The sequence below is a fragment of the Helicoverpa zea genome, chromosome 12 (genome assembly GCF_022581195.2).
Source record: "Helicoverpa zea isolate HzStark_Cry1AcR chromosome 12, ilHelZeax1.1, whole genome shotgun sequence".
NCBI lineage: Eukaryota > Metazoa > Arthropoda > Insecta > Lepidoptera > Noctuidae > Helicoverpa > Helicoverpa zea.
This window is the reverse complement of record NC_061463.1, coordinates 7,411,998-7,439,114: the sequence shown is the minus strand read 5'-3', so window position 1 is coordinate 7,439,114 and position 27,117 is coordinate 7,411,998. Positions and strand designations below refer to the sequence as shown.

The window sequence follows — 27,117 nt, the reverse complement described above, 5'->3', positions numbered from 1 at the left end:
CTTCGTGTAGAATAAAAGTTTGTCGCTCGCTATTCTGCCTTAGATTACTCATTCATCGAATTGTTATCTCTCAGGAGCGTGGATGGTGACCCGATATCGTACAAGTTGCCGCCGTCCCGGTGCGAGATGACAGACGAGATGTGGGCGCGCCCGCAGCAGCTGACTGTGTCGCCGCTCGGGTGGGACAACTTGGAGCGAATCATGAATGAGACTGAATAACTTCCTTATCTTAATCACGAACACTTATTACACACTACGCTATTTTTATGAAAAAGTTTTTATACTAACGGTAACTTTTTACAAGCTTTTTTATAATGAATAACTTCCCACAAACATTTTTGTCTAAAATTATCGACCCCAAAATTAGTGCACATTTAAACCTTTAAGACACAACTTTGTATACGATAATTATGATATCTATAGTTCATAATCTTCTTAACCTATTTTCTTATGTAAACTTTTTCAAGAACTCTGCCCATTCACCATACCCTTTGATTATCATCGAATATTATTCATGACAGATATCGATAAAATATTACTTCTTTTCTACTTATAAACTAATGTACGCAGATCATAATTTAGTTATAAGCGATTAACAAATAAACGGAAACAAATTAAATATGATAAATGACATTTATTTCACATCATATGTGTCCATGTCGTTTAGTGGCGGCGATCGGCGGCAACTGTGAGACTATGTTCTCTGGTAACACTTCCAGCGTCACGGCTTCATCTGTGTCCAGCCAGTGGAAGTCAGCCAAATACTAGAACAAAAAGTCTTACATTAAGATTGTGTGAAAAAAGCAGGACTTCAGAAAATACTTTGAAATAAAAATATTAATCGCCTAATAGATTCGAGTCTTTTTTTTTCTTTTGCACTAATTATGATCTTATTTATTTAATCATTTATGTACACAGTAAACACATGAAAGATCTTATATCATAAAGGAAATATTTTAGTTCAGGTAGGTCCCCAGTGGGTTCCACTAGGACCAAAGCCTGCCGGGGCTGCGGGATTGTTCAACAGAGTTACCGCGGCCCTAGTATATAAAGGTACTTAGAAGGAACATGGTGAATTTTAGTCATGAAGTCTGACACACCCTCACGCTGCACCTACAGAGGGACGGGAGGGGTCATAAGTTAAGTCAAGATTCCACAAATATCGTCATGAACAAGTATTTCAATATAACTCTGGCTATACCTATAAATACATTTCACAAAACCTTTTACAAAACCTGGGATTAATATTTACATAATAGTAACTTGGCTTTGTTTACAGTATGAAAATTTCGTAATACTCCATAATGTGCATATCAATGCAATGTTATTATAGCGTGATGTAATGTACTTTTGCGTTCATTGACTCATTTCATGGAATCCATTAGCCTACATTATCATTATTCTATAACTTTCAAGAAATAGTTAATGGTAACGTATTATGTTAATTCATAAGGTGGGACCATTAATTGAGACTAATGATTCAAGTCTTCATGCCATAGTGACTAAAAGTAAAGACTGAGGTAGCCAAAATGATGACGCCACAAGTTGATTTATATTTTTGCTCACCTTAATGGGTACGATTCTTAGAGCAACGTTCTTACTGCCGGGTTTCGATTTTCTCTTAGCAACGGGTTCTGAAGCTTCCTGGAAATAAATAAATAGGTTAAATACTTTCATCACAATAAATAACTAACTTGGGACGAATTTGTGATTATGCTAATAAAACTTTAGATGTCACAAGTGATGGTCAGTTTAAAAATCATTCATGACAAAATATGAAAGTTTCCGACGAATTGAGAACCTCTTCCTATTTTGAAGTCAGTTAAAAAAGTATGTAGCCTTCATCGAGATCCAGTATTAAAGACTACGTGAGAACCTCTACTTCTTCCGCAAGGAGATGATCACCCTGAGAGTTTTGGATTTCTTCCAGTCACGTAAACTACCTACTTTGGCCGAATAAAAAATATCGGGCATAACAATGCAGTGGATGCGCAATGGATATCATCATATCGCATAGGCCCTAAGTTTCGTATTACCAATCACTTATTTTTACGAATGCTAGGTAACTAGTAATTGGCAACTATAAGTCCAAATCATATACATAAGCTAAATTGTACACAGCAGCTGCTGGTAAACCTTTTAAGTAAAGAAATAAACAAGTATAAATAAAAGAAGGTGTGTTATCAACTGACCTGTGCAGTTTTCTCCATGATCCACAGTGAGGTTTCGTCCTGGAAGACGACGGCGTCGCGCGAGGGATGCGCGGCGACGCACGACACGGCCGACTTGCGCGACAGCCACGCAGGCGGCAGCGCGGCGCCCGGCCAGCTTGAGAACCGCTTCTCTTGTAACTCGTATTCCACTATCTGCGAAATAACATTTTTGATTATGTATTTGATACAATATTTTTTAATCGACCTCAAAAACAGAGGTTATGGTTATACAGTCAAAATCTGTTATAACGACATTTATATATTTAGGATTGCCAACAGGATGAACATGAGTTAAATCATTTCAGATCTAGTGTGCACTCCCAGTTATAGGCGACCACATCCTTTACAGTCGTTACATTGAAGGGACTACTCATATTCAGTCGTCGAAACAGATAGTTGTAATAACCAGTGACAGGTTTGGCATATAGCATTCTGCCCGGATCTTTGATATTCGTCAATTTAACCAGTATGTTGTTCTAAACGATGTTGTCATAAATGGTTTTTACTGTATATGAGGACTTTGACAAAATCAAAATCTTTAATTTCGTTCTGTAGTTTACTATCTAGGTTCATGATCTTTTTTTTAGTACAATGAATGATCATAAAAATTTTATAACTTACCTTCTGATCAACATACGTCACGATGAGGTTTTCTTTTTGACTGTCCACAGTCAAAGCTGATGGCACACATTGATATTTCGGTAAACTGACGTAGAATTCAAACTTCTTAGCGTTTTGCGTCCAAACGGCTATGGAACCCTGAGTGTCCGCTACAACTAAATATACGACACCATTTGGACTTCGTTTAGAAATGAAGAGATGCAATAGTGTCTTTGCTTTCAGATCTGAAACGAAAACGTAAAAGATTAGAACATTATTATTTTAATCATATTCAGGGGATCATGTTGTGGCTGACTTGAGCATGAATGTGGATGTATATAAAGAAAGGGTTCTTCCAAAGAAGCACTGAATGGATTGTATAAACAATAGCTCACATTTATCTAAAGTAATAGTCTGCACAGGCGTAGCTCCAGCCTCCGTATCAACTTGCAAGACATGGAGGACGCCAGCGGAGTGCACAAGCAACATGTTGGAGTCTTCAGTGAAAGCCACACGTTCACATCCACCGGCCGGCAAGCCATTGATCAGAACTTTAGATAAAGATACGTTAGACTGCTCATCATCCTGTAAATATGGTATAATTTTTTGAGCTTTTAAAGGCAAATAAAAGAAGTTATGTATTCAGGTATTTTTGAAACACCTTTATATTTTATGACAGGGCATTTACTCATCATAAATGCAACTATATATTATCGTTAGAAGAGTCTATGTTTACTTGTTGAAAATTTGCTGCACCAATCTCAAATAACATTGGGATAAGGGCAGAAGGACAGTTGATGACTATTGACGATGGCTAGATTACTCACAGTTTCCAATTTAAACAGTCGGATATCAGTGGCTGTAGAATAAACAACTAGTTCCCCAGTAGGTGACAGCTGACAACAGCGTATCTGCTTCTTTCCTTTAGTTTGTACAGACAGAAGTTTCACAGGCTTGTCTGTTAGTCTCAAACTCTGTTTTTGTGTATTTTCCGCTTTTGCTTTGTTGATTATGTCAATTGTTGAGTCTTGTTCCAGGTCATTGTTTTCTGTTTGGCTGTCTAGTTGAGTGTTAATGTTCGTGACCAACACATTACCACTGTTGTTGGTTGCATAAGAACCAAGTTTCCATACTTCCAGATGATTGCTGTACCTGGAAAATTTTGAAAGTATATATTTCTCACCATTATTCTAAATCAATTTTTACTACTTTATTATAAAACATGGTTGTTCAGCAGTAGCTTTATTAACTTTGTTTGGGGTGGTGGTTTAAGGCTTTAGCTAAAGCTGGTACTTTGTTAAGACCATGTTTTAAAATAAGGTGGTTACAATCTAAATAAAATCAAACTCATTCAACAGGTCTTTGAAAATAAAAATTACCTTAAGAGGAGCAGTTTCTTTCGACTGCAAATTGAAGACCTTGGAGCTGGTATCATAGGTGGCAACCTCATTACCCATTTCGGAGGATAGCTTGAGAATGTGAGGTAGCCATCAACACCAATTGAGATTAATTTCTCACCATGAATGACAAGTCCTCTGTAATTATTATTATTAAGTTAGACATGATGTGACCACATTTCTGAATAGAGCAGTGTATAACATATTTTGCTTGCAATAGAAATGCATGCATTAAGAAACCTAGATTGAAAGCGAGGTGACTTCTTGACTAATTAATCTACATTTCATAATCATTCTACATTTCAAGTTTACCTGACATCATGTTCATGAATATTTCTCTGCACATTCTTGACCCACTGAGCCTCTGACTGTTTCCCAGAGTTCTTGTTAACTTTAATAAAGTTCATGATGACAGGGTCCACTCCACTGCAGAACAGACTCTTCTCATCGTCAGATACAGCTACTGATAGTATGTCTGCTTTGTGTGTTGAGTAGGATTCAATCTGGAATGTGGTAGGTGATGATGGTTACTGTGTATTATGCTAAGAAAATAATTTAATTTCATAAATAAACTTTAAATTTTCATCAAATTCTTAATCCTATTATGAGCTTTATTGCAGTGCAGTTCATACCACATAAATAGGTGAAAAACCATTTCAGTTTTTAGATGCCATTTTTTATTTACAACTATCTCATTCAACTTTAAAAAGTAAAGGTTTTACCTGATCTCCAAGAGTACCATCCCAAAAGATCAGTCTACCCAGACTGTCGCCAGACACAATGGTATTGTCTGAGAGTATGCCCAGACACCACACTATAACTTCTCTGCCTCTGCGAGTCACTGACATGCGGCTTATGGCATGCCCAGTTGCCACATTCCACACCCTTATTGTATTTATTGATCCTGAAATACATCAGTGGTCAGGAGATATGATATAGGGTGTAAAGTGTTGTATAAAAAGGAATATGAAAATATTTCTATTACACTTTCAAGGCGATATGCCAAACTGATTAGAAACCAATGATCCATGAGTTGGGTAAGGTTCAATTTAAGTGAGACCATTGACATTGTATTCTTACCTGTTACAAGCACATTTCCTGTGTTGTTGAATTTGCAACACAAGATCCTGCCTTCTTGTTTATCAAATAATTTGTTGTAAGTAATCTCGTCATTCTCTACACTGTACAGGTTCACATACCCTTGCTCAGTTCCCACGGCTACCAATGTATTATCTGGATTCACGTCTAGACACCAAGCTGCATAGCCAGTCAGTAACACTGTAGTCTTCAGGCATAGCTTATCTAGGTCCCACTCAATCAATGCTCCCCCGAGACCAGTCGATAACAATCTGTCATTTACCCAGCCAAGTGCTTCTACAGAACCATTCTCCACACCAGGAATGAACTTGATGAGATACGGCGCGTAACTCAAGTCCCATATCTCGAGAGAAGCATCTCCTCTAAAATAACAATATTAATCAATATATTAATTCAATATTTCGCATGGTAAACATTGTTTAATTTTGTTTACAAGAAGTTACCTTGCCACAGCGATGTGTTTACTTGTTTTATTGAATGATACACAATTTATAGGTTGCGGTTTTGCATTGTAGTAACGAACTCTATGTACTTTACTTGCCATCACGAGTTTTTTGTACTCAAAAAGTAGATAAAAGCTATTTTAAATCACATGTATTATAAGTACAACATAACCTCTGTGAAAATAACACATTGAGATGACAGAATTGACAGATGACAGTCAATGACAAGGTCAAAAAAATACTTGCCAATAAAAAAAGTGTATTACATGCTGTCTATAGTCTGTTTTTTAATCTCGTAGACTAAATTGACACTTGCAAAATGTCAAACTTTCTAATAATTTTGCTAGCTCTGTGGTGCAGTGTTGTACTTACGATACCGGTTCGTTGAATCGTAACTTTGCGCGTATCCGTATCTCTAGACATTGTTTATATTTATTAAAATAATGTTAATCAATAAACATCTATGATATAACGATGTATGCTACCAGAAACAGTAATTCAATAATATTTGCTCTGTTTTGTTTGTCAGGCATAGATCAAAAATATGAACCAAAATATTTACTATTGTTGTGACGCAAACCGTTGAGATTTCATTTTCACAGTAATTAAGTAAATAACAGCAAACATTGTCATAGTTAATTATTTTAAGCACAGTATATATTTATTTAGGTACACATTGTATTCTATGAAATAAAAAAAACATTTAGTGGACTAGTGCTGCAAATGCGGGTATCCAAAACTAACAAAGACCTCTTTATAAAAAAGTAAAAAATCAAGTTTCGAGGATTGCAGTACCGAGTACATATTTTCGTCTAAATCGTGATTTAATTATTGGGTATTTGCATATTACACTTTCCAAAGCTTATTTTTTATAAAATGGGGGACGATCAGAGTGAAACTAAATCCTTGCTAAGGGATGGTGAGTTTAAAATTGGTTTTATTGTTTTGACAGCTGATGATTCAACCAATACTTTTGTGATTTTTGTTGCTAAACAATGGAGCTAAAATGGTTCGTAGCAGCCGCTACGCAGTCAATCAAAATGCTGGTGTTGTGCAACCGATTTTCCAGTTATTACATGATTGGTTACGTATTTCTAAGTAGATATCTAACACGCCAATGTAATATTTTTGTGTGACAGAGGAGGTAAATGTCAGCACAATATCTCCTATCGGACCTGACGAGCTGCCTCCGCCTTACCAGCAAGCGGGAATGCCGATGGTAACATGTCGCGTGTGCCAGGCTATGATCGACATATCAGGCAAGAGGGAGCAGCATGTGGTCAAATGTTCAGAATGCAATGAAGCAACGGTAAGAACATCAAACCCATCTTGTTCATTTGAACTAGAAACCCTATTCCTACTTTATATTTTTGGGTTATTGATGACTAATGAAACTGATAAAATAAATGATAATATCTTAATTGTTTTCTTTGTTTATCAAAGTTTATTGCTTGTTCTTGTTATTGAAAGTTCACTGACTTGCCCTAATTTTTTAATTTCAGCCAATTAGGAATGCTCCTCCTGGCAAGAAATATGTGCGTTGCCCTTGCAACTGCCTGCTGATTTGCAAGTCATCATCACAGCGCATTGCCTGCCCCCGAGCAGACTGTAAGAGGATCATCAACTTGGCACCCTCGCCAGTCACTCCACCTGTGCCAACCTTGCCTGGCATGTGCAGGGTCATCTGTGCTCACTGTCAGGACACATTTCTGGTATGTAAACTTCACCTTTATGAATAAAAACTTGCTTAATATTTAGGTGGTAATGTTTATTCTACTTCTGTAAATAACATTTAGTTATAAAGTCAAATCAATACTTTCACCAATATCAGAGACTGATTAATGAAAGGCTCTTATATCTATGTGTGATAAACGGTAACACAACAGACAAATACTGTTAATATAAAGAGGTGACATCATCAAAGTTAATTTTATAAACTAAGGAAGGTGAATAGCAGCATTTATTGATTATAATCATAATAACTGATAAATGCGTTAATGGTAATCTCAACACAGACCTTGCATGTTAATATTTTCAACATCTGAATCTACTGAAATCTGTGTATTTGTGGACTATAAAGTTTAGAAATTTGAATGGAATATTATTCTGTTAAAACTGATGACTAATGAGTATGACTATTTTGGTTTCTGCTTATTTATTTTATCATACTAATATTAAATACACATTAATATTTTATTGTTGTTGTAAATAAACTTAGACCATTTTTACAACTGCCTACAGGTTAGTAGTTTGTTGTTTATATTATGTATGATAAGCATATTCAAAACAGTTGTTTGTATTGAATTTTATCATTGTTGAAAGGTAAATATTATGGTTTGATGTTCTTTGTCTCTGTCATTCCCTCAGTGCTGCATGTAAGGACTTCATTTTAACTTATTTACTGTTTAGTAAAAAAAGTAAAATCTTTAATAATCAACTAACAGTAATAATTTTCTTTCAGATAAATAAGAGAGACTGTGCAGGATGTGTATTTTGTATAATTTTACTGTTTTAATTTAAAACCTAAATTATTATGTGCAATTGTGCATCATATAAATGTGTATTGAAGTTGCACTAATTAATCTACTTTTTGGCTATTTATTTTAACAACAGATGTGCTACTTAATATCCTTAGCATTTCTATGGCATCATACAATTGGTTTAGAAATATAAAACCAACACCCTGTCTTGGTATACAAGATGAAACAGCATTCTACATTATTTTGTGTATGTAACTGTTTCTTGTTTTCTATTTATGTGTGTTTTAATTTGTATGAATATGTGTGCTGTTCCTTGTTAGATAATGGCAATATGTATCTATTATCACTGAAAGTACTACGTGTTTAGTATTATATTGGTTTTTATCTCCTTTATAGAGATGTACACAATTGCTGAGGCCAGTGACCTTAGATAACATCGATAGTGTAGTGATGTATTTGGCTGCATGTTTCAGTACCAGCTGCTGAAGAACGCGCCGGTGCGCTGCCCGCACTGCCGCAAGGTGTCGTCGGTGGGCGCGCGCATGGCGCGGCTGCGCGGCGCCACGTTCGCGGTGCTGGCGCTGGTGTTCCTGGCCATCGCGCTGGGCGTCACGCTGGGCACGCTGTCGGCCGCCAAGACGCACGGCGGCGGCATCTACGTCGCCTACGTCGGAGGCTTCCTCCTCGCCTTCATCCTGGGCAGTCGAGCAGTCTACTACTTCGCTATGAAAGTGAGCACGATTGAGGGCCCCATGTAATAGTCTTCGAGTCAAACGACTTTGTGATAAAATTTGTATGACTAGAAAATATATTATTATATAGAAAATTCTCAATTCCATATAGCATTGTTATAAGAGCTTGGTATGCCAAGTATATTTAAACCATCTCAATATAGAGCTCAGTATGTTCTAATTGATGATTAGTTTGCGTCGATATTGCGTAAAATATACCTAAAATAACCTTGGGAAGACAATTGTATAATTAAATCGAATAAAGTGTCGGTAAGTTTTGCCCTATGGTTAATGCAGTGGACGATTTATTGTATTTATATGTTTAATCAATCTTGTCAGATAAATAAATGACTAATCGAAAAGACAGATGGTATCTGGGATTCTAGTTCAGCTTTATCAGTTATCTCTTGTATAGTTTATTGTTATGAATATGCATGCTACAATAATTAAGAAGGAATCTCAAATCCTTATCAGCAGTTAATTGATCCGGAACTTGACTGTGAACACAACAATTAACTAATTACTCATTGTCTCAGCATTGTATGGCAATCATTTATACACAGCATACTGCTATGAGATTAATATATTTTTATTTAATGTTCAAAATTTAGCAGAGGGTATTATGTTAACAGGGTGAAAATAATATTTGCCTAAACTCTAGGTTATACATTTGCAGAAATTTTACTATTGGAGTTATTATGTTTTTCAGCTCACAATTATGTCTATAAATATGTACCTACATGTAGCAAATTGTAAATATTATATTTTCCAAAACAATTGACGTAATGAATTTAAATATGATATCATTATTAATGGGAGTCTTAATTGGTCACAAGAAGTAAAATTAACTTTGAACATAATAATTGAAACATAACCTTAATCATAGCGTGTGTGAAGTCATGTGGTATACAAACTCGTTTTTAATACTTCTATATTCATTGAAACGAGTTAAGTTAAAAAAGATTTAAATGACTTCCCAAGGCCATATTAGCCTATCAAGTACCGAAACGTTTAAAAAGTATGTCATATAAAATTAATGCAAATATATTGGCTAACCTTTAGATTTGTAGACTGACTTCAATGATGTTATATTAATTCAGAATAGCTATCGATTAAAATTCATCGTCACTCATTTATTGCCGATTTCATGTCACTATTACTTCGTAGCATGAGCGTACAAGTCAAATTGAAGTGAGGTCGGTACTAACAATATAACTCCTACTAATATAACAATAACTTGTCAATAAATTCACACATATAAATTAATAAGTAGTTATAAATACAATCCACATAATTCAATAAGTAGATACAAATAATTTGGTGCTGAATTTTATAAAGTATGTATGAGTGACGATGACGGTAAAGCCTTACATTTGCTACAGCATTCCTCGTCTTGTACATGGCGTGTGTTTTTAAATAAAAATGAGAGATATAAACGAAAGATTTGTGCTAACCCGACTTTACTGTGTCTATCGGTTAAGTTGCATTATCGTCATCACAAAAATAAAGGTAAATTTATGAATGAATTTGTGTAGTAAACCACCAACGAGACCAACTTAACATGCAATGAACGGCGTCAGATAATACTCAAAGAAATTTAGATGGAAATCCTTTACACAAGGTTTCCATACATTATATTTAAACGCATTTTCTACTCAAAAAAAAACCCCATATTTACGCCTATTCATGTGTCTGGTCTGTGTGCCCTATGTGTGCTAACTATAATGCAATAACTTTGTTACTTTCGCTGTCGTAGTTCTAAATGTAAATACTGAACACGATTGACAAGAGAGTCGGGAAATCGGCTGTATTATGATGTGCACAACAATCTGTACCTATTATTTAATCTTTTGCATTATATTCTTTGTTTAGTTATTTTTATTTAAACAATATATTATTATATCGGAAGGTAGTAAGGGCTAGCAGTCAATGTTTGTGTTATTATAATTATATTGTATAGTTTACTTATAATAATCGAACAATACGTGAGTTAAGTCTTAGATTTTTATTTGCTTTCAGTAAAGAAAATTAATAGTACCACCATATAATAATACCATGTATAATTCATTATTAATTATTTCATGAAATGTTAGTGCTTTACACATGTATTTGTAGTTATAAGTCAAATAAATTGTACCAATCGACATCTCACTTGATTTTCAATTTATACCTCAACTAACGTAAATAAATTAAAGGAACCAGATATAATTATGTATGTATTTTATTAATAATAATAACAAAATAAATTTAAGGTAAATACATTACAATAGATAAAATTAATGTCGGTGTATTTACCAGTTTTAATGAGAACCTATATATAATCTAAAAACTTATAAATAACCGTGCACTTAGTTTATATGACACATTTATATTTTTAAAAAGATGTAATTTAAAATTCTTAAAATAGGTACATTACGTAGGCTGCTACGTAGTTTGTACATTTTAATAGTATTAAGATGTGTTGTACTATTCATTACACAGTTTTAGTACTAATGTACAGATAAAATACAAGAGATACATTACAAAAAATACCATCATTTTATGACCATTTCATTGTTAAAATACATTGAATTTTAAATAGTTTGTAAAGAATCTAACTCTACACACGACTAGACGTACAGATTAGATAAAACATTACCCTTCTATTTAGCAGTCGGGTATAAACTTGCCAGTGACCCTTATCGGGGAAAACGTTCCAACTTACTATATTAATTTACTTTCTAAGGAAGGAATGTCTTTCGCACAACACACAAAGCATCAGATTGTTAAATGCATAAATACAGTAGTTATCATAATCAGTATCGTAGTTATTGCAAAAATTGATAATGGTAGAGAGGCTTCGGAGTGGTCTTTGGACAATCCCCTGATATAGAGTTGTACCTGGCCTAAAGGATCCTATTATATTGAAATATTCCGATTCCACAGAGAGAAAAAGACGGTGCTATTATGCATCATCCCTTTTGTAAGGAAATCGGTGTATATTGTCGTTACATAATAATTGTGGTCCGAAAGGCGGATCCGGGGGTAAATATAATGTTTAAAATGTAAGCCGTGTGAACATATTGATGGTTAATGGGTCTTGTTGTAAGAGTCCTTGTGCTGGTAGCCGGAGACGTAGCCAGAGGCGTCGACGAGGTCCTTTCTGCCAGCGATGCCCTTTCCTTTGCCTGTCTCATCGAAGCGCTGCCGATGGGAGCCCGTATATTTGCTGGTGTCCGTTAGACGGTCCACGGCCGCTGCAGCCGCTGGTGACTTTGTTACCTGCAATTGGTTATTCAAGATTTGAATAACGCTCGACTTAAATAGGTACCAGGTTTTCACTTCTAACAATGATAGATAAGTGATCATCCTAAAACCCCTACGGCAGTTAGCAGCATATAGCCATTGAAAAATATCCAACACTAAATATGCCACACTTGAGGCACAAAAATTATTCATCATTGTCATACGAGCTACCTATTATAGAATAAATAATTAATAAATAATATTTAAGTAGGACTAAATGGAATTTGTGACGTAAAGGAAAATAATTTATTTTGTACATTAAATATCTACAATAGTAAATACCTACCGTCCGTACGACGTGACCATTTGTTGATAAAACTCAAGGTAATTATGAAGAAGACAATGCATCAATTTGATGACTAAAACTCACGTGTGATGAGACGCCGGGCTGTCCACAGCTTGTAAGCTTCTTCTTTATTTCTTCCACTTCTATCTTCTTACTTTTAGCGAGATCCTCGAGGAATTTCTGATAATCATCAATGCCAAGTTTGAGGGTTTTCAGCTTCTTAAAGTGAATGGCTGTGTCGGTTGTAGTGATCTTCTTTCCATCGATTACCTTCGCCTGTTTCATCCATTTATCACTCTGTGACAGCGTTATCGTTTTGCCATCTGACTTTGGGTCTCCGAATTTAGAAAACGCTTTGAACGCATCCTGGGAAACGTGACATCGATTAGAACAAGGAATTTTAATAGGTACTCGAACTGAGTACACACATAAGGGTTCGTATTGGTAACCAGTGACCCTTATTTTGCCAACATCCCGCATCATCAGGTACCTTCCTACTTTAGCTATTAGTATAGCTATTTGGTACGCCCTTTTTTAGTTAAGAATCTTCAGCGTTAAAAGAGGTTTACCTATTTCTTGATATCGTTTACCTTTAGCGGGATAGTTCCTTCGCTTTTGTTGGCCGTTCCGTTGAGTGCTCCCGGAGCAGTTCCATTCTCCAGCTTGACGTCCTTGACCTCCTGTGTCACCTGCTCCACGGCAGCGTCTGCTTGTGCGCCCTCAGACATCTTGCTCTGATTACTGGAATTAACAAACAAATCTATCAGGAACTAGAAGTGATTGAGTCAAAACGTTATCATAACATTTTGAAAATATCTAAATGGTTAGTCTAGAACAGTGGCGTAGCGTGGGTATCTGCCGCCCGGGGCAGTTGTCGATTTTGCCGCCCCTTCCCGTGTATTTTTTTTAACAAGTGTTACTGGCCGTTTGTTATTTTTTACCGACTTCAAAAAAAGGGATTTTTTTTTGTATCGACGTTAAAAATCATGAAATGACCATTCCCGCTGTGGGTTAGCAGCGGTGAGGGAGTGTCAGACTCTTACTGACTAAAAACCGTCGTGTTCCGTCGAAGGCCTTTTATGTTCCAGAGCCGCGGTAATCTTTCGAACATCCCGCAGCCCCGGCAGAAGGGCAAGTAGACTATTTTATATCTTTGTTACTTGATTTCTTGAAGGTTTTAAAATTCTTTTAGGTACGCAGGCTAGCGAAGTAGGTACCTATAAGTATATATGAAATTGAAATAATTTAAAAGCGGGGCTACTTTAAACTGTTTAACTAATTAATTTAATTTACGGACTTAAACTAGTTTCCATGGAACTATACCTAAGCGTGAAATTTGGCCTGTATCTAGGTAGGTATTGCTTACCTATAGCATTCAAGTTTATCTAAACCAGTGGTTCTTAACCTTTTAGTCATGAGGGACCACCTCATTGGTTTACCTAAATTAGCACTCTGCTAAACGCATGTCGGCAGTTGTGTAGGTAAGCAAATGCAATAAAGAAAAACTTGCCTATGTAGTTTCCAAATGCGCGAGCGAAGCGAGCGCGAAATTTTTATCGGACTTAAACCAAATATTACGTAAAATGTAGCCCAAACGTACTTAACTTTTTGTTTGTTGACAGATGCAAAAATAAGGGCATATCGTTTTTAAATAGGCGAGCGAAGCGAGCGCGAAATTTTAATCGGACTTAAAACAAAAATTACGTAAAATTTAGCCCAAACGTACTTAACTTTTTGTTTGTTGACAAATGCAAACATAAGTGCATATCGTTTTTGAATACGCGAGCGAAGCGAGCGCGAAATTTTTATCGGACTTAAAACAAAAATTACGTAAAATTTAGCCCAAACGTACTTAACTTTTTGTTTGTTGACAGATGCAAAAATAAGCGTACACTGTTTCTGAATACGCGAGCGAAGCGAGCGCGAAATTTTAATTATTTTTTATTTAAGGCTCAAAACCAAAATTACGTAAAATGTAGTGTCACGTTTGTTTTAAGTACCAAATTTTAACAATAATTAATTTTAAGTTTAAAAAGTTTCAACTTTCTTGTTTAATGTTTTGTTATTGTTAGACAGTTTTATGTAGCGGCGCAGATACTAGTTGCGAACAATTTTTTTTTAATTGGTTAAATTTTGCCGCCCCCTAAAAGCTGCCGCCCGGGGAATTTGCCCCCCCTGCCCCCCCCACGCTACGCCACTGGTCTAGAATATATATAGTCTAGAATTTTTCAGTTTGAGATACATAGCACTTGCAGATTTATTCAAAAAACAATAATAAATCTAGATGGTCAAGTCTCTGATGACGAGCCAGTGCCTTGTTTTTCTATTCGTTAGGATTTTTATGGCTGCCTGTCTGAGCTTTTAAATATCATAGTAAGATGACACCTAAGCAGCTGGAGAAATGTGGATCAGAGGGAATTTCGTCCTTTATACCGAACCACTTCAGCACCTATATAGCCCCTGCAACAGATAGAGGGTAGCTGCCAGTACCAAGGAGAATAAGAGCGTGATGAATATCTGTAGGTATGCAAACATGAATAATATTGCCATTACTTGTGCTATGTTTTTGCCGCCATGAGTGCCTAGTGGTTTACTGGAAATATAACCATGCTATGCTGTAATTACCTAGCTACATATAGCTTAATACCTAGGTAAGTACTTACTTAATTATTACGATAAGCTGTGCTAATTGTATTTTTTATACTTTCTGCATATATTTCAATGGTACTTAGGTACAGATCTGACTATTAATATAGTAAATGTAAATATCGTTAAGCACCTTCAAACGTAGCCACACTACCGCAACAATTAATTTTACGGAATAAAACATTAATTCAATCTTCGAATCAATTATCTTCATTGTGGTTTTGACATTTAATGTACAGGGGTGATGTCATATACAAACATCCGAATCTTCTTTCTCCTGCCCTGTTCCCAAATATTACTTGGGGTCGGCGCAATATGTCATTTTCTTCCATTTTCCCCTGTCACTCGTCATACTGACACTCACTCCCTTCCTATTCATATCATCTTTCAGGCAATCCATCCATCTTTTCTTAGGTCTTCCTCTTCCTCTCCATCCATCTACATTCATACTTAGCACACACTTTGTTGCATGCGTATCATCCCTCCTCATTACATGTCCATACCACGACAATCTTCTACTTCTCATCTTTTCTGTAACTGGCGCTACTTTCAGACTTCCTCTAATGTAATCATTCCTCACTTTATCCATTCTTGTAACACCACACATCCATCTCAGCATTCTCATTTCTGTTACATGCACTCTCTTCTCGTCCGTCTTTTTCAATGCCCAACACTCCGATCCATACAGGACGACAGGTCTAATGACGGATTTGTAAATTTTGCCCTTCAGTTTGAGGGGCATCCGCGGGTCACAAATAGCGCTAGTTACCTGTCGCCACTTCATCCATCCAGTATTGATCCGATGCGTAACGTCCCTGTTCACCTCACCGTCACTTTGGACGAGTGAACCAAGGTACCGGAAGTCGGAGCAAACTGGTAGGGGCATGCCGGCTAGGGTTATGGTCATGGGTCCCGAAATACCGCCAAAATCACAATGAAGGTATTCGGTTTTACTCCTGCTCACCTTTAAACCCACTGTCTCCAGTCTCAGCCGCCATGCCTCCAGTCTACTCTGGACCTCTGGCCCACTCTCCCCCACCAGAACAATGTCATCGGCGAAAAGCATACACCAGGGTGCCTCCTCCCGTATATCTGCCGTAAGCGCGTCCATTACAAGCAGGAAGAGATACGGGCTGAGGGCCGACCCCTGATGTAAGCCAACACCTACACTGAAGCTGGTGGTAGTGCCCGCTGCGGACCGGACTTCTGTACGGCATCTGCCGTACATCGCTCGGATCAACTGCACATACTTCCCTGGTATACCTTTCTCCTCAAGGGCCCACCACAAAACCTCACGAGGCACCCGGTCATATGCCTTCTCGAGGTCAACGAACACCATATGCAAGTTTTTGTGTGCACCCCTGTACTTTTCGCACAATTGGCGAATACAGAATATAGCGTCCGTTGTACTCCGACCAGGCATAAAACCGAATTGATTTCGTGCGATATCACTCTCTTCTCTCAGCCTCCTTTCAATAACTTTCTCCCACACTTTCATACTATGTGACATTAGCTTTATTCCTCTATAGTTGTTGCAATTCAACACATCACCCTTGTTCTTAAAAATGGGCACCAGGAAACTATTGCACCACTCGTCTGGTATAGTTTCCTCTTGCAACAACTTATTGAAGAATAAAGCCAGCCATTTCCATCCATCCATCTTTAATAATTTTTTTAATATACAAACATCCGAATATTCATTTGTTACTATCGCGGAATATCGTAGGATAACGCGACTCGTAGTGGCTCACGTTCCAGTGCTAAAACTGGCAATTACATCACTGACCTTGCGCACGAAACGATTTGACGGCAACTTGCTGTAAACACCAGCTGAGATTCCAAACTTGCATTAGGTAAAGTGCTTAAATAAACTACTTGCCGCCTACATTTTCTTAGTGTCTGTCGCTTAAATAAAAGTTTAGGTAATACCTAGTCGTTTGTTCTATTAAGGAAATGACATGCCTGATTTGGCAGTTTGACCTTGGCAACTAGTCTAATCCTGGAAGACAATGCGGACTACAAATGATGTAAACACAAATTCATTAATCAAATAGCTTGACACGTTTGTGGGGGCTCAAGAGGAACAATATGCTATTACACCTCCGCTGATTTGTCACTGTGGGTGCCCTCGTACATTATTCCTATCTAGACTAAATGATCTGACCTACCGAGCTCAGAGTTAGAGATCAAGGCTGACCGTACAATAATTATGATTTGATTTAGAACAGGACTCGTTGAATCACTTCCCTAATATTGCTGTAGATCTTAACAAGTGCCACCTAAGACAGCTTTTACCTACCTATAGTTAGGCACAAGTTTCCTACCTATTCTGTCTTGAATAGTCTATAAAGGTACCTACATAAGCAAGGTATACCGTTTTGGGGTTGGAAGTTGGTAAGTCGACAAAGCAACGCCCTTGACTAATATTAGTTGTGACGCCTTTGTTGATTTTTATTGAAATGTTAAAAAGTCGCAATGCGTATTTTAATAGGGGCACTATATTCGCAAGGACATAATATGTCTATTCCTGTAAATAATGTGTAATTTAAAATGCCCAGCTAATGTTGTGTGGCTGGCAAAGTAACAAAGTAAGTACCTAACCTATTTGAATTACAATAGCCGTTTTGTCTCAAAGTAATTTCGTAGTTTTGAAATACATAGGTTGTTCAGATACCCGCAATAGCTTCATAGAGCGTCATTTATGGCGTAAGTACAATGGACCTGGATTGGACGGCATGGTGGCACCTCTCCGACCTACTTCTCGCTTTAACCCATATTTATACAATTCCGGTCATAGCTCTCTGCATGTGCGCGGTCTGTTTACACTGAGCTCATAGCACCGCCCTATTCATACACAACTGAATAGTGCCTTTTGAAACTGCAACTGCATACACATGTTTATCGATACAAACTGTAATCGCAATGTGATAAAATTAACAACATGTGTGGTGTAGATATCTAATCTTATCTAAGTAAAAAGAAAGGACATCAGAATAATGAGTTAAACAAAATATTTGGCTGTGTTCCTCTACCCATTGAATAAAAGACCCCTAAACTGCTACCATTGCACATCTTTCTTGGTACTGTTACAACCTAAAGACCAATGCTCATTAATATTTAAATGCAAAAGAAAGTCTGTATTTAGGCATATCTGTTCGTCGCACTTTCTCGCCTGCAAACTGCCTGCAACCTAACTGAGTAACAGAGTTAAACAGGTAAGCTACACAGATAGTCAGCCTGAGGCCTGAGAAAGGACATAGGAACACATTTGCTACTTTTTACCTGAAGTAGGTGCCGCGAGGAACAGCTAGCTACTTCATTAATGTGTGTTCCCATACAATTATAATGTGTCCTAGTGACCGAGGCTGACGTCATCCCCCCATCAACATTCGCATAGATGTCCTCGAGCAATGAGTCATTCTTATAAAAAAATACAAATAACGCTTACGCCCTTATATTAGCTCATATAACTCAACTTTCCCCTCAACAGACATAGGCATAGATATAAGCACGTTTCTATGGACTTCCTTCGCGTGACTAAAACAAATCAGAATACACGTTGGAAAATGGTGGAAACAGGTTTTAGAAACTTGGCTTAACCTTAGCGATAAGCCCTAGGTTTGAGACCCCAAGCTTTAAGTATGGTGATTTTTATGTTTCTAATAGGATAGTTAGGTACTTCGATCGTTCAATGACACGCTCCTTATATTTAATGTACATACTTCGGTCGTAAACGGCACAATAGGGAGGCAGAGAGGCAAATCATTGAGCTACGTTCAACTTGGAACGTGATTTGTCTGTCTAATGAGTTACACTCACACCTATAACATAATGAAGCTATATTTACTTGAGAATGATGTCATCTTTAAGATGACCGACAGTCTAGAGCTCTTGCTTGTTGTGTAAGCCGCCGACTAGCCGTGCTAATTGAAAGTAGATAAGTTATGTAGGTAGGGACGGTTAGGGACCTATACTAGTAACTATTATAGTAATCTGTGCCTATACTGTGAAAGCCTACAATTCTTACAATGTCGAGCCATGGTTTAAGCATGGAGTTATAATGTTTATATAATATCATGTCAATATCCTACTCCCACAACATCCCAGTCAAAATGCCCAAGGCTATGAATTAGCGGGTAGCGCCAAAAAGACAAGGTCTCGCCTTGCCCCATTAACATTGGCTGTTTGATCATCTAATGGTGTAACACAAACACTTTTACAGAAGAAGACACGTTGAAGAGTTTCAAGTAAAGAAAAGTTTTTCAGGAACTTCCAATAATTGGAAGTTCCTGAAAAACTTTTATATATTATATTACTTTTATATACTATATTGCTTAGGGAATTCAGAAGTACCTAGTACTGAGTTTCCTATTGACAACGTTTAATAATACTTGTGAATACAGAATAAAAACAAAAAAGAGCGTCATTTAGCGTGACTGGAAGTGACCTTTCTAAATTCCGAAGGGAGCGCGCCAAATCAGATATGACCCTCCTTCCCTGTTAATAAGTAGGAACGCTCGAGTAGCTGTCAGTCCGGAAACAGAAGCCACTCATAATAAGAGAAAAATTGCTCCATAAAAAGAATTTACAGGTAACTCGGTACTCCTACAAAGGGGAAGAAGGGAGAACTTTTAGGGAAAAATAACATGCTACTTAATAAAATATACATAAGGCCGCTATAACTTAACTAACGCTACAAAGTCTGATTACTGAATTCTCCGCTTCTAGCAAGGACCTCAAATAATTGCACCTCAAAAATTGCAAACGTTTTATTTTTGGGATCTGGCACAATTATTGACAAAAACTAATTCAGCTTTTCATAAGAACTTTGTCAATGTACATAGTTTCACAACTTTATAGTGAACTGTCTTCACATTAACTACAAATGGAGGGAAATCGGGAAAGTGAGGTAGCGTGCGAAAAACAAGACAGAATGTGAACGGCCTTGCAAGTTTCTATATTAGAGTTGATAGCTAAATGTTCTGCATAAACTTTCCCTGCTGGTGGTGCCGACGACACTGAGCCTCAAGCCGCACCATAGCCATTTATTTAGGTATATAGGTACCTACAGTTCTATATTTATTCTCAATTAGGTACCTAAGTTTAATACCTATGTTATTGTTTTGTCGTTAACTCTACCGCTCCTTATTCAGTGTTTACCGAAACGAAGCACAGCATTAATAAAGCTGAAGAATTTGATCGTTTCTTTGGCTGAACGAATCTACCTATAGATATCAAATAGACTGTATTATGCAATGCACTGTATTTGGTGAGGCCTGTATCTACCCACACCCACATAGAGTGGTGCATTAGCTACCCAATCCTTATGTGGCAAGGCATGTGCAAATGTGCAATGACTTGTAAAACAAAGGTAAAGCCGGGAAAATAACTATGCTTATGTAGCTTTGTTAGATATCCTGCTTGACTGAAGATAAGAAAAGATAAATTTAATTGCTGGGCCGCAGTAGGTACGTTCTCGGTAGGTTCTCGGGGGTATTCCTGAAAATGAGTACCCCTCTCTGCTGCAAAAATCAAAAGTTAGTGGGTGCTTGAAGGTTGAGACCTACGTAGGTATTTTACCGCATTACGTAGATGCGAATTATGGCAGTCGTCAGGTTAATTGATTGAAACAATGGAATATATAATTGCGTGAGACTACGTGAATTGGTGTTAACTTAGTAGGTAAACGAGGAGCAGATAGGTACCAGTTCTCTCTCTGTTTAGTCCTCTTGTTAGAAACTCGCGTTTAACACAATGGACGTTCAACGTATAGGTAGGTAACCTACTCAGGTACCTACTTACTTTGTTATTCTCACTAGCGGTGAATGAAACTGAAAACAAGCTAGACACGACGTTTCGAAGTTCCAGTAGCCTTTTATTTACTAAACCAACTTATTTATAAATAGGCACCTTGATGCTTACACTTCAGTATCGAGGTAGATACCCAAGTTATTAACCTACTCTTTGTATGTACTTTGGTACTTATATCTAAGACCTAGGTCATTTGTTACAACAATAAATATTTCAAGGTAAAAATGACATCATTCGCTCTATCACAAAATAAAGTTGTTTCAAGACATATGGTAGTTTTAACAGAATTATAATTTAAATGTTTGAATAAGCAATAATTATAATTACAATTAGTTAAGCAACTGACTGTTACGTTTATGAAAACGAAACATGGTATTTTTTTCTTCCTTCTCGGGAAATAGTAAATACCAAAGGTTCATTCAGCTAGCAAAAAAAAGCTAATATATGCGCATTTCCTACAGCATACGTATTGGTAGGTGATATCATCTCCTAACATAAACTTTAAACAGGCTTTCAGTAACGGCTTGGCCGTGTTGTAAACTGACCAATATTGCAATGCAGTTAACTATATACTTATCGTGTATGTACCTATATAAGCACAAGCCTAGGTACCTACTATCTCTATAATATATACTTAGTTGAAAACAAAATACAGTATTTCGTACCTGCGTAAATAATAATGAAGCTAATTGTGTGTTGATGTCATTCAAGGTAAGGTAATTAACAAATTGCAGAATCGTATTTATCTAGATATATTATACTTTTTATCACCATTGTAAATATATCAATTTATTACTTTTACAAACCGATCGCAAAATAATGCAATCAATTTTGGTATCCAGAAACAAGTGAAAAAATGTAGCTAATGTTAATCCAGAACAGAGACAATAATGGTTTTCGTTATCGCAGATCGCACACCTATGACAATGTTTATTACGGAAGCACGCATGTTATTTAATGATAATCAAAGTGTTTGGAGTTGACGAAGGTTGTAACAGCTACCGTGACTGTTAGCTGTTATCACCATAATTGCACGATGAATTTTGAGTGCGTCGATACTCCAGATAAAGTGTTTATCGCCAGGAAACTTTTTAGCGTTAAATCACTTATTACGTTTATCGCGCCTGTTGTAAATACGTCCAAATAGTTATGATTATGATGCAAGAGCTATGGAAATATTTTAGTTCGGATTGATGGATTGCTGAATACATTTCTTAGATTGTGAATCTAAAAATACCTAGTGGTACCGACGAAGGCACTGAGATAGTAGCTGGATAAAGAGATGCTACAAAAATACTTTTTATATTTCCTACAGTTTCTGGGATGGGAAGCTATATGCGTGAGAGGGAAAATTAGCACCCCTCAGTGTACCCGAAATATGTCAACCCCTAACGCTTTCTTTGTTTTCCTAACACAATCGGGACGAGATGGACTTCCCTCCTCACAATTTCAATAATCATACCTACGGTGTAAGTAGAACCATGTAAGGGTGGAATACTTATAAAAATTGTAGCAATTATTGTTTTGATTTTGCAAGTTCCTAAACATCTAACGGATACCAAAAATCTCTAAATTTAATTAACAAGGATATTGGGCCTTCCGAATATCTGAGAAGAAGTGCAGTTACAGTCTTGTAAATGGTTTCGTGCAATTATACATTGTAATTTCATAATAAAAATAAATTTAGACTCACATCAATGTTTCAGGATATGAGTGTAGTAAATGAGATCACATGAACTAGCGAGTGCGGAGCGAACGCTATTTGTGGCGGCGCGCGTCTATCGCGGTTGCACCAATACTGGCGCGAAACAGAGGGGACCTAAATGTTGACAAGCCCAGAGATGCGCAGCGAATTGCGATACTGTACTACGCATGCGCCGCAAAGAGTTCCGTGTCTGCCGTACGCCGTCTCGATGGCTTTGGCCCAATATACGCCCCATGAAGCTAACGAACCCAATCTTATAATCCGCAATAGAGAACAGATATCGCATCATGCCCTAATTTCATTAGCAAGCGGATGGTTCTTTCTATTTAGGACTTATGTTATGTCCGCATAGGTACTGTTTTTTTTACATGAAGTTTAAATAAATAAATAACGCCTTTTTTGACTAAACACAATAATCCCATAGTATAAATCTTATTGGACTCTACAATCAGACTCTGTTAGGTAACAAATTGCGCTGTAGACCGTACCAATGTTTAATATGTAGGTAGCGTGAAATAGTCATTTAGGTAGGTACCTGTTGTGTGTCAACTACACAGTTCAATCAGGGTGCTCGACTTTATGACTTAGATAGATGGAAAAAAAATCGAACGATGTAAATCTTTTATTAAAAGCAACACTGTACATTATATACTTCACAACTGTAATAAAATATGAATTTACTTCTGTACACGAATGAACACATACAGTGATAGAGTCAACAAAGCAATGTTAAATGATAAATAATATACCTATGTAATAAATTAAATAACAGTAGTCCGATGACCTAAAATAGTCTGATTTATTGCCATATTTTTTTTCAAATTTTACAGTTAGGCCCTTATTCATTTTAATATACATATCTTTATACATGAATATACATATTATATAGGAAGGTATTTCATTTTAGGATTTTGACACTATCCTTTGTTTTTGGAACAAAAACAAATTAAATTAGCATTCTTCGGAAACGTTTAAAAAGTGCGTATTAAAAAAAACCTACATAATGGGTGGTTACAAAATATCTTATGGATAAATAATGTTACATTTCTGCAGGTTAATTAATGCATCACAGTATCAAGATAAATCAATAAAGCATCGTCGACGTGGCGGGTTCGATTGAAGTGTAGAAACTTAAAAAGCTTTATAGGTATCTATCACAACTACAAAGAAGTGAACGGCGATATGAAAGATAGAGTTATGGCAAATAGAGTTCCTTCTGAGCTGCATAGATAACACATACTGTTGGACTTGTAAGAATATTATATATCACAAATGAAAGCCTTTTCACAGTCCAAGGTTAAAGCTGGAACTTCTTTTTTTGACCCTTTTTGTTGCTGCATGTGTACGTTATTTTTTATACTAATTGACCGATTGGGATCCTTTTTTTTTTCTAACCAGTACACAAAAATATAAATAATACAAGTATAGAATGAACCAAAAATACTATAAGTTACATTTCAGTTGTGATTACTACATGTGCATTAAAAATACGAGGGATACCTACTCATGTCGTAGATGGTTTGTGTATAATATAGTGTTTCATGGAGTTCAGGTGAGGTAGACATTGAAAATGATAGTTAAACACTGAACATTATATATAACATAAAAAAAATAAAATTCCAGGAAGGTGGGCGCCATATTACATAATATTGCTCTGCATACAAAATTTCCTATATCTATGTAAAAAAATCACAGTTTAATAAAACACAGTAAGCGCACTGGTAACAACATAAGTCAAGCTAGTTAATTAATAAAATACCACATGTCAGATTGTGCTGGCTAAACATTTTACTTATCTAAGTAATGCATTTTCTATTTTGAATAATATATTGTAACTTAATAATACATGTGTGAGTACACTGCTTATGAATAACTACCCTTGGTTTAGAATTGACCTATGCATTGAACATTCTACTTTGTCTACCATTTTGTCTAGTCTAGATATTGTACTTGTACTATGACAGTAGTAGAGGGAGTAGATCCCCTAACTTCGGCAAGACGACGTCAGGTAGCGGCGGAGTCTTTTCATTGCGCAGTTTTTCTAAATCCTTGTTCGAAGTGACTCCTGACAGCACCAAAAGTGTTTGGAAGCCGCAGCGCACACCTAGCTCGATGTCAGTATTGCATCTGAAAAATCAAGATTAAATGATTGAGTTGTTGTGAGTGAGAATTTTGAATGAAATTCTGAAGTCAAATTGATAGCAAAGTGAATATGATGCAGCCGACTGATTGAAATAGCAATTCAATTAAACTGGCTAGCAGCTTAATTGAATGGCCATTTCAATCAGTTTTCCTTTGACCAAAACTGATTAAACTGTCTATGTATCTTATTAGTGTTAACCAATACCTACTTCAAAATATGCATGGTAAAATGTTTCTATTAAAAAAGGTGACCAATCTCAAGGGTCTTATAGAATTTCTTCCACAACATGAATGACAAAGTTCAACATTAGTACCATATTTGTACTTGAAAAAGAGGGGTTGATAAATAAAAAGCCTTTACCTGTCCCCAATCATCAAAGTCCTTGCAGGGTTCAGTCCACAAGATTCAAGATACTTCCTAACATAACTATGAGGCTTTCCAAGAACCAGAGCTTTCCTTTCAGAACAAGTTTCAACAGCCCTGACCAATGTACCAGTTCCTGGCACAACAATAGATCCGCCCTTAGGAAACCTTTCGTCAGTATTTGTTGCAATGAATAAACATTCTTCAGATGCAAGGTAGGAAGCTGCTTTCATGAACTTTGGGTAACTGACATGTTCATCAAAGCCCACCACTACTGCGCCAACTTCAGGGTCTAATTCCGATGGCTGCATATTTTTAAAATCTGGTTTCACAGGATCAGGCTGAAATTAAATATTTCATCATTAATTCAAACCTTAAATGCAATTATTTAAGAACTAATTTTAAATACATTTTCACATAACTTACCCCAACACCAATATGTCTAATTCCAACAGCTTTTAATTCTTCTCCGATTCCATTGGAACCCAGTAAATATACCTTTTTAGTAAAGCCAATACCTTTCAGGTAATGAGCCACTAAGAATGCTGTTGAGAGGATTTCATCCTGCAAAAGATACAAACGTTTTTCAAGAATTATCAGCAGATTACTTAAAACTTGTTAAAAACATGATTGGGAGTTGATATAATTTTTTTTTTCAGAACTTTTGCAATTTCTAGCAATTGATTATATTGGCAGGTATAATTTATTTGAATTTTATATTTCATGTATTAAGTAATAGATAACTTGCAAGTTAGAAGAGCATGGAATAAGAAAACATGCTCTGCTGATAGTTCTGGATGATGTACTATTTGTTTCTAAACTTATGAACCTATTTATTATATTTTTCTATTTTCATAACTTACCTGATTAGCAATGAAACCCAACTGTGTAGCTTTAGCAGCAAACTCACTGCGGATTTTAGTAGAATTGTTTGTTACATAAAATATTTTCTTTCCCAATTTTCGGAAATGATTCATTGCATCTGCAGCACCAGGGATTGCATTATTGTCAATCCAGAGAACACCTGAGAAATGAAAATCATTGTAAGTATGCATTGTATGTATATGTTGAAAACTGTCTGAAGGTTTTATTCCATGACTATACAGGCCTGTAGGTGAACAGTTATCTTTATAATCAAGGTAACTTTATGATTTCTAATATTATTGGTTATAATAGTTCTTCTAAACAAATATTTCAGGAACTGAAATTAAAGTTAATAAGCACATTTCTAAGCCAGAAACGATACAGCAGGATATAATAAAATTTTCCTTACCGTCACAATCAGTTAATACCGTATCAAAAGAATTCAAGAACTCTTGAACTTGATCTTTTGAAGCATCTTGGAGACTGAATACCGCTGACTTAAACATGGTGCCGCTCGTACTCAAATGCCTGCTTTGGTGCGGTAATTTAACTATACCATATATTTTTATGGAAGAATGCAAGCTGACGCTGTTAATGTTTAAGATCTTATTCAGCAATTTAAACATTCCCGTTCGCACAAATCCAAGGGCTAGGCTAGGTCAAATCTGTCAATGTCAGCTGTTCGCTGTCAGGCCTTATCATAGACATAATATAGTAAACAGGACTGCGCACTTTTAACCAAAAAACGAGCCGAGTGAAACAGTTAGTAGGGAGGCCGTCTGTCCCTTTCTAATAGGGTGACTATGAGATTAAGCTATGTGAGACCAATCCGAGTTTGCTAAGATTATTAATCACAGATTGGTATTGAAGTTTTAACTTACGCAGTTTGTGACCTTAAAATACAAATATAGGCCTTTAATAATTAGCGGGAATTAGCAGTAATAAAAACGGGAAGATTCGACGAGCAGACAGATTTTTTTGTATTTTTGCTTCACATATAGACTGCTGAGCCATTTATATCGCCTTTCTACATTTTTTTGGGAAGCTATAAC

The 27,117-nt window shown here is 36.5% G+C and overlaps 5 protein-coding genes across 7 annotated transcripts in view; 2 read left to right on the top strand and 3 right to left on the bottom strand.

Moving 5' to 3' along the window:
* The window catches only part of LOC124635216, a 31,247-nt gene extending 30,396 nt beyond the window's left edge, over positions 1-851 (top strand). For all 3 annotated transcript variants that reach the window (XM_047171044.1, XM_047171045.1, XM_047171046.1), the window contains exon 5: positions 75-851. In XM_047171044.1, the coding sequence (XP_047027000.1) occupies positions 75-219 (145 nt within the window). In that variant the 3' untranslated portion in view covers positions 220-851. The remainder of the gene's footprint in view (positions 1-74) is intronic.
* On the bottom strand, positions 620-5,956 carry LOC124635215 (U3 small nucleolar RNA-associated protein 4 homolog). Its single transcript, XM_047171043.1, has 11 exons — positions 5,752-5,956; positions 5,291-5,670; positions 4,933-5,114; positions 4,523-4,713; positions 4,193-4,348; positions 3,641-3,965; positions 3,209-3,398; positions 2,835-3,058; positions 2,193-2,366; positions 1,567-1,644; positions 620-764 (listed from the first exon to the last, which is right to left on the bottom strand). The coding sequence occupies exons 1-11, from the start codon at positions 5,850-5,852 to the stop codon at positions 645-647; spliced, it is 2,121 nt and encodes a 706-aa protein (XP_047026999.1). The 5' UTR covers positions 5,853-5,956; the 3' UTR covers positions 620-644.
* Positions 5,957-6,491: 535 nt separating this feature from the next.
* LOC124635448 (type 1 phosphatidylinositol 4,5-bisphosphate 4-phosphatase) lies at positions 6,492-11,106 on the top strand. Its single transcript, XM_047171328.1, has 4 exons — positions 6,492-6,670; positions 6,891-7,060; positions 7,254-7,463; positions 8,705-11,106. Exons 1-4 carry the CDS (start codon positions 6,628-6,630, stop codon positions 8,987-8,989), a joined length of 708 nt encoding a protein of 235 aa, XP_047027284.1. The 5' UTR covers positions 6,492-6,627; the 3' UTR covers positions 8,990-11,106.
* Positions 11,107-11,165: 59 nt separating this feature from the next.
* LOC124635449 (tubulin polymerization-promoting protein homolog) lies at positions 11,166-22,830 on the bottom strand. The gene is made up of 4 exons (XM_047171329.1): positions 22,684-22,830; positions 13,124-13,274; positions 12,618-12,899; positions 11,166-12,223 (listed from the first exon to the last, which is right to left on the bottom strand). Exons 2-4 carry the CDS (start codon positions 13,259-13,261, stop codon positions 12,032-12,034), a joined length of 612 nt encoding a protein of 203 aa, XP_047027285.1. The 5' UTR covers positions 13,262-13,274; positions 22,684-22,830; the 3' UTR covers positions 11,166-12,031.
* Positions 22,831-23,302: 472 nt separating this feature from the next.
* On the bottom strand, positions 23,303-26,730 carry LOC124635446 (glycerol-3-phosphate phosphatase-like). The gene is made up of 5 exons (XM_047171327.1): positions 26,475-26,730; positions 26,065-26,225; positions 25,628-25,765; positions 25,199-25,542; positions 23,303-24,822 (listed from the first exon to the last, which is right to left on the bottom strand). The coding sequence occupies exons 1-5, from the start codon at positions 26,689-26,691 to the stop codon at positions 24,651-24,653; spliced, it is 1,032 nt and encodes a 343-aa protein (XP_047027283.1). The 5' UTR covers positions 26,692-26,730; the 3' UTR covers positions 23,303-24,650.
* Between the last annotated feature and the right edge of the window lie 387 nt (positions 26,731-27,117).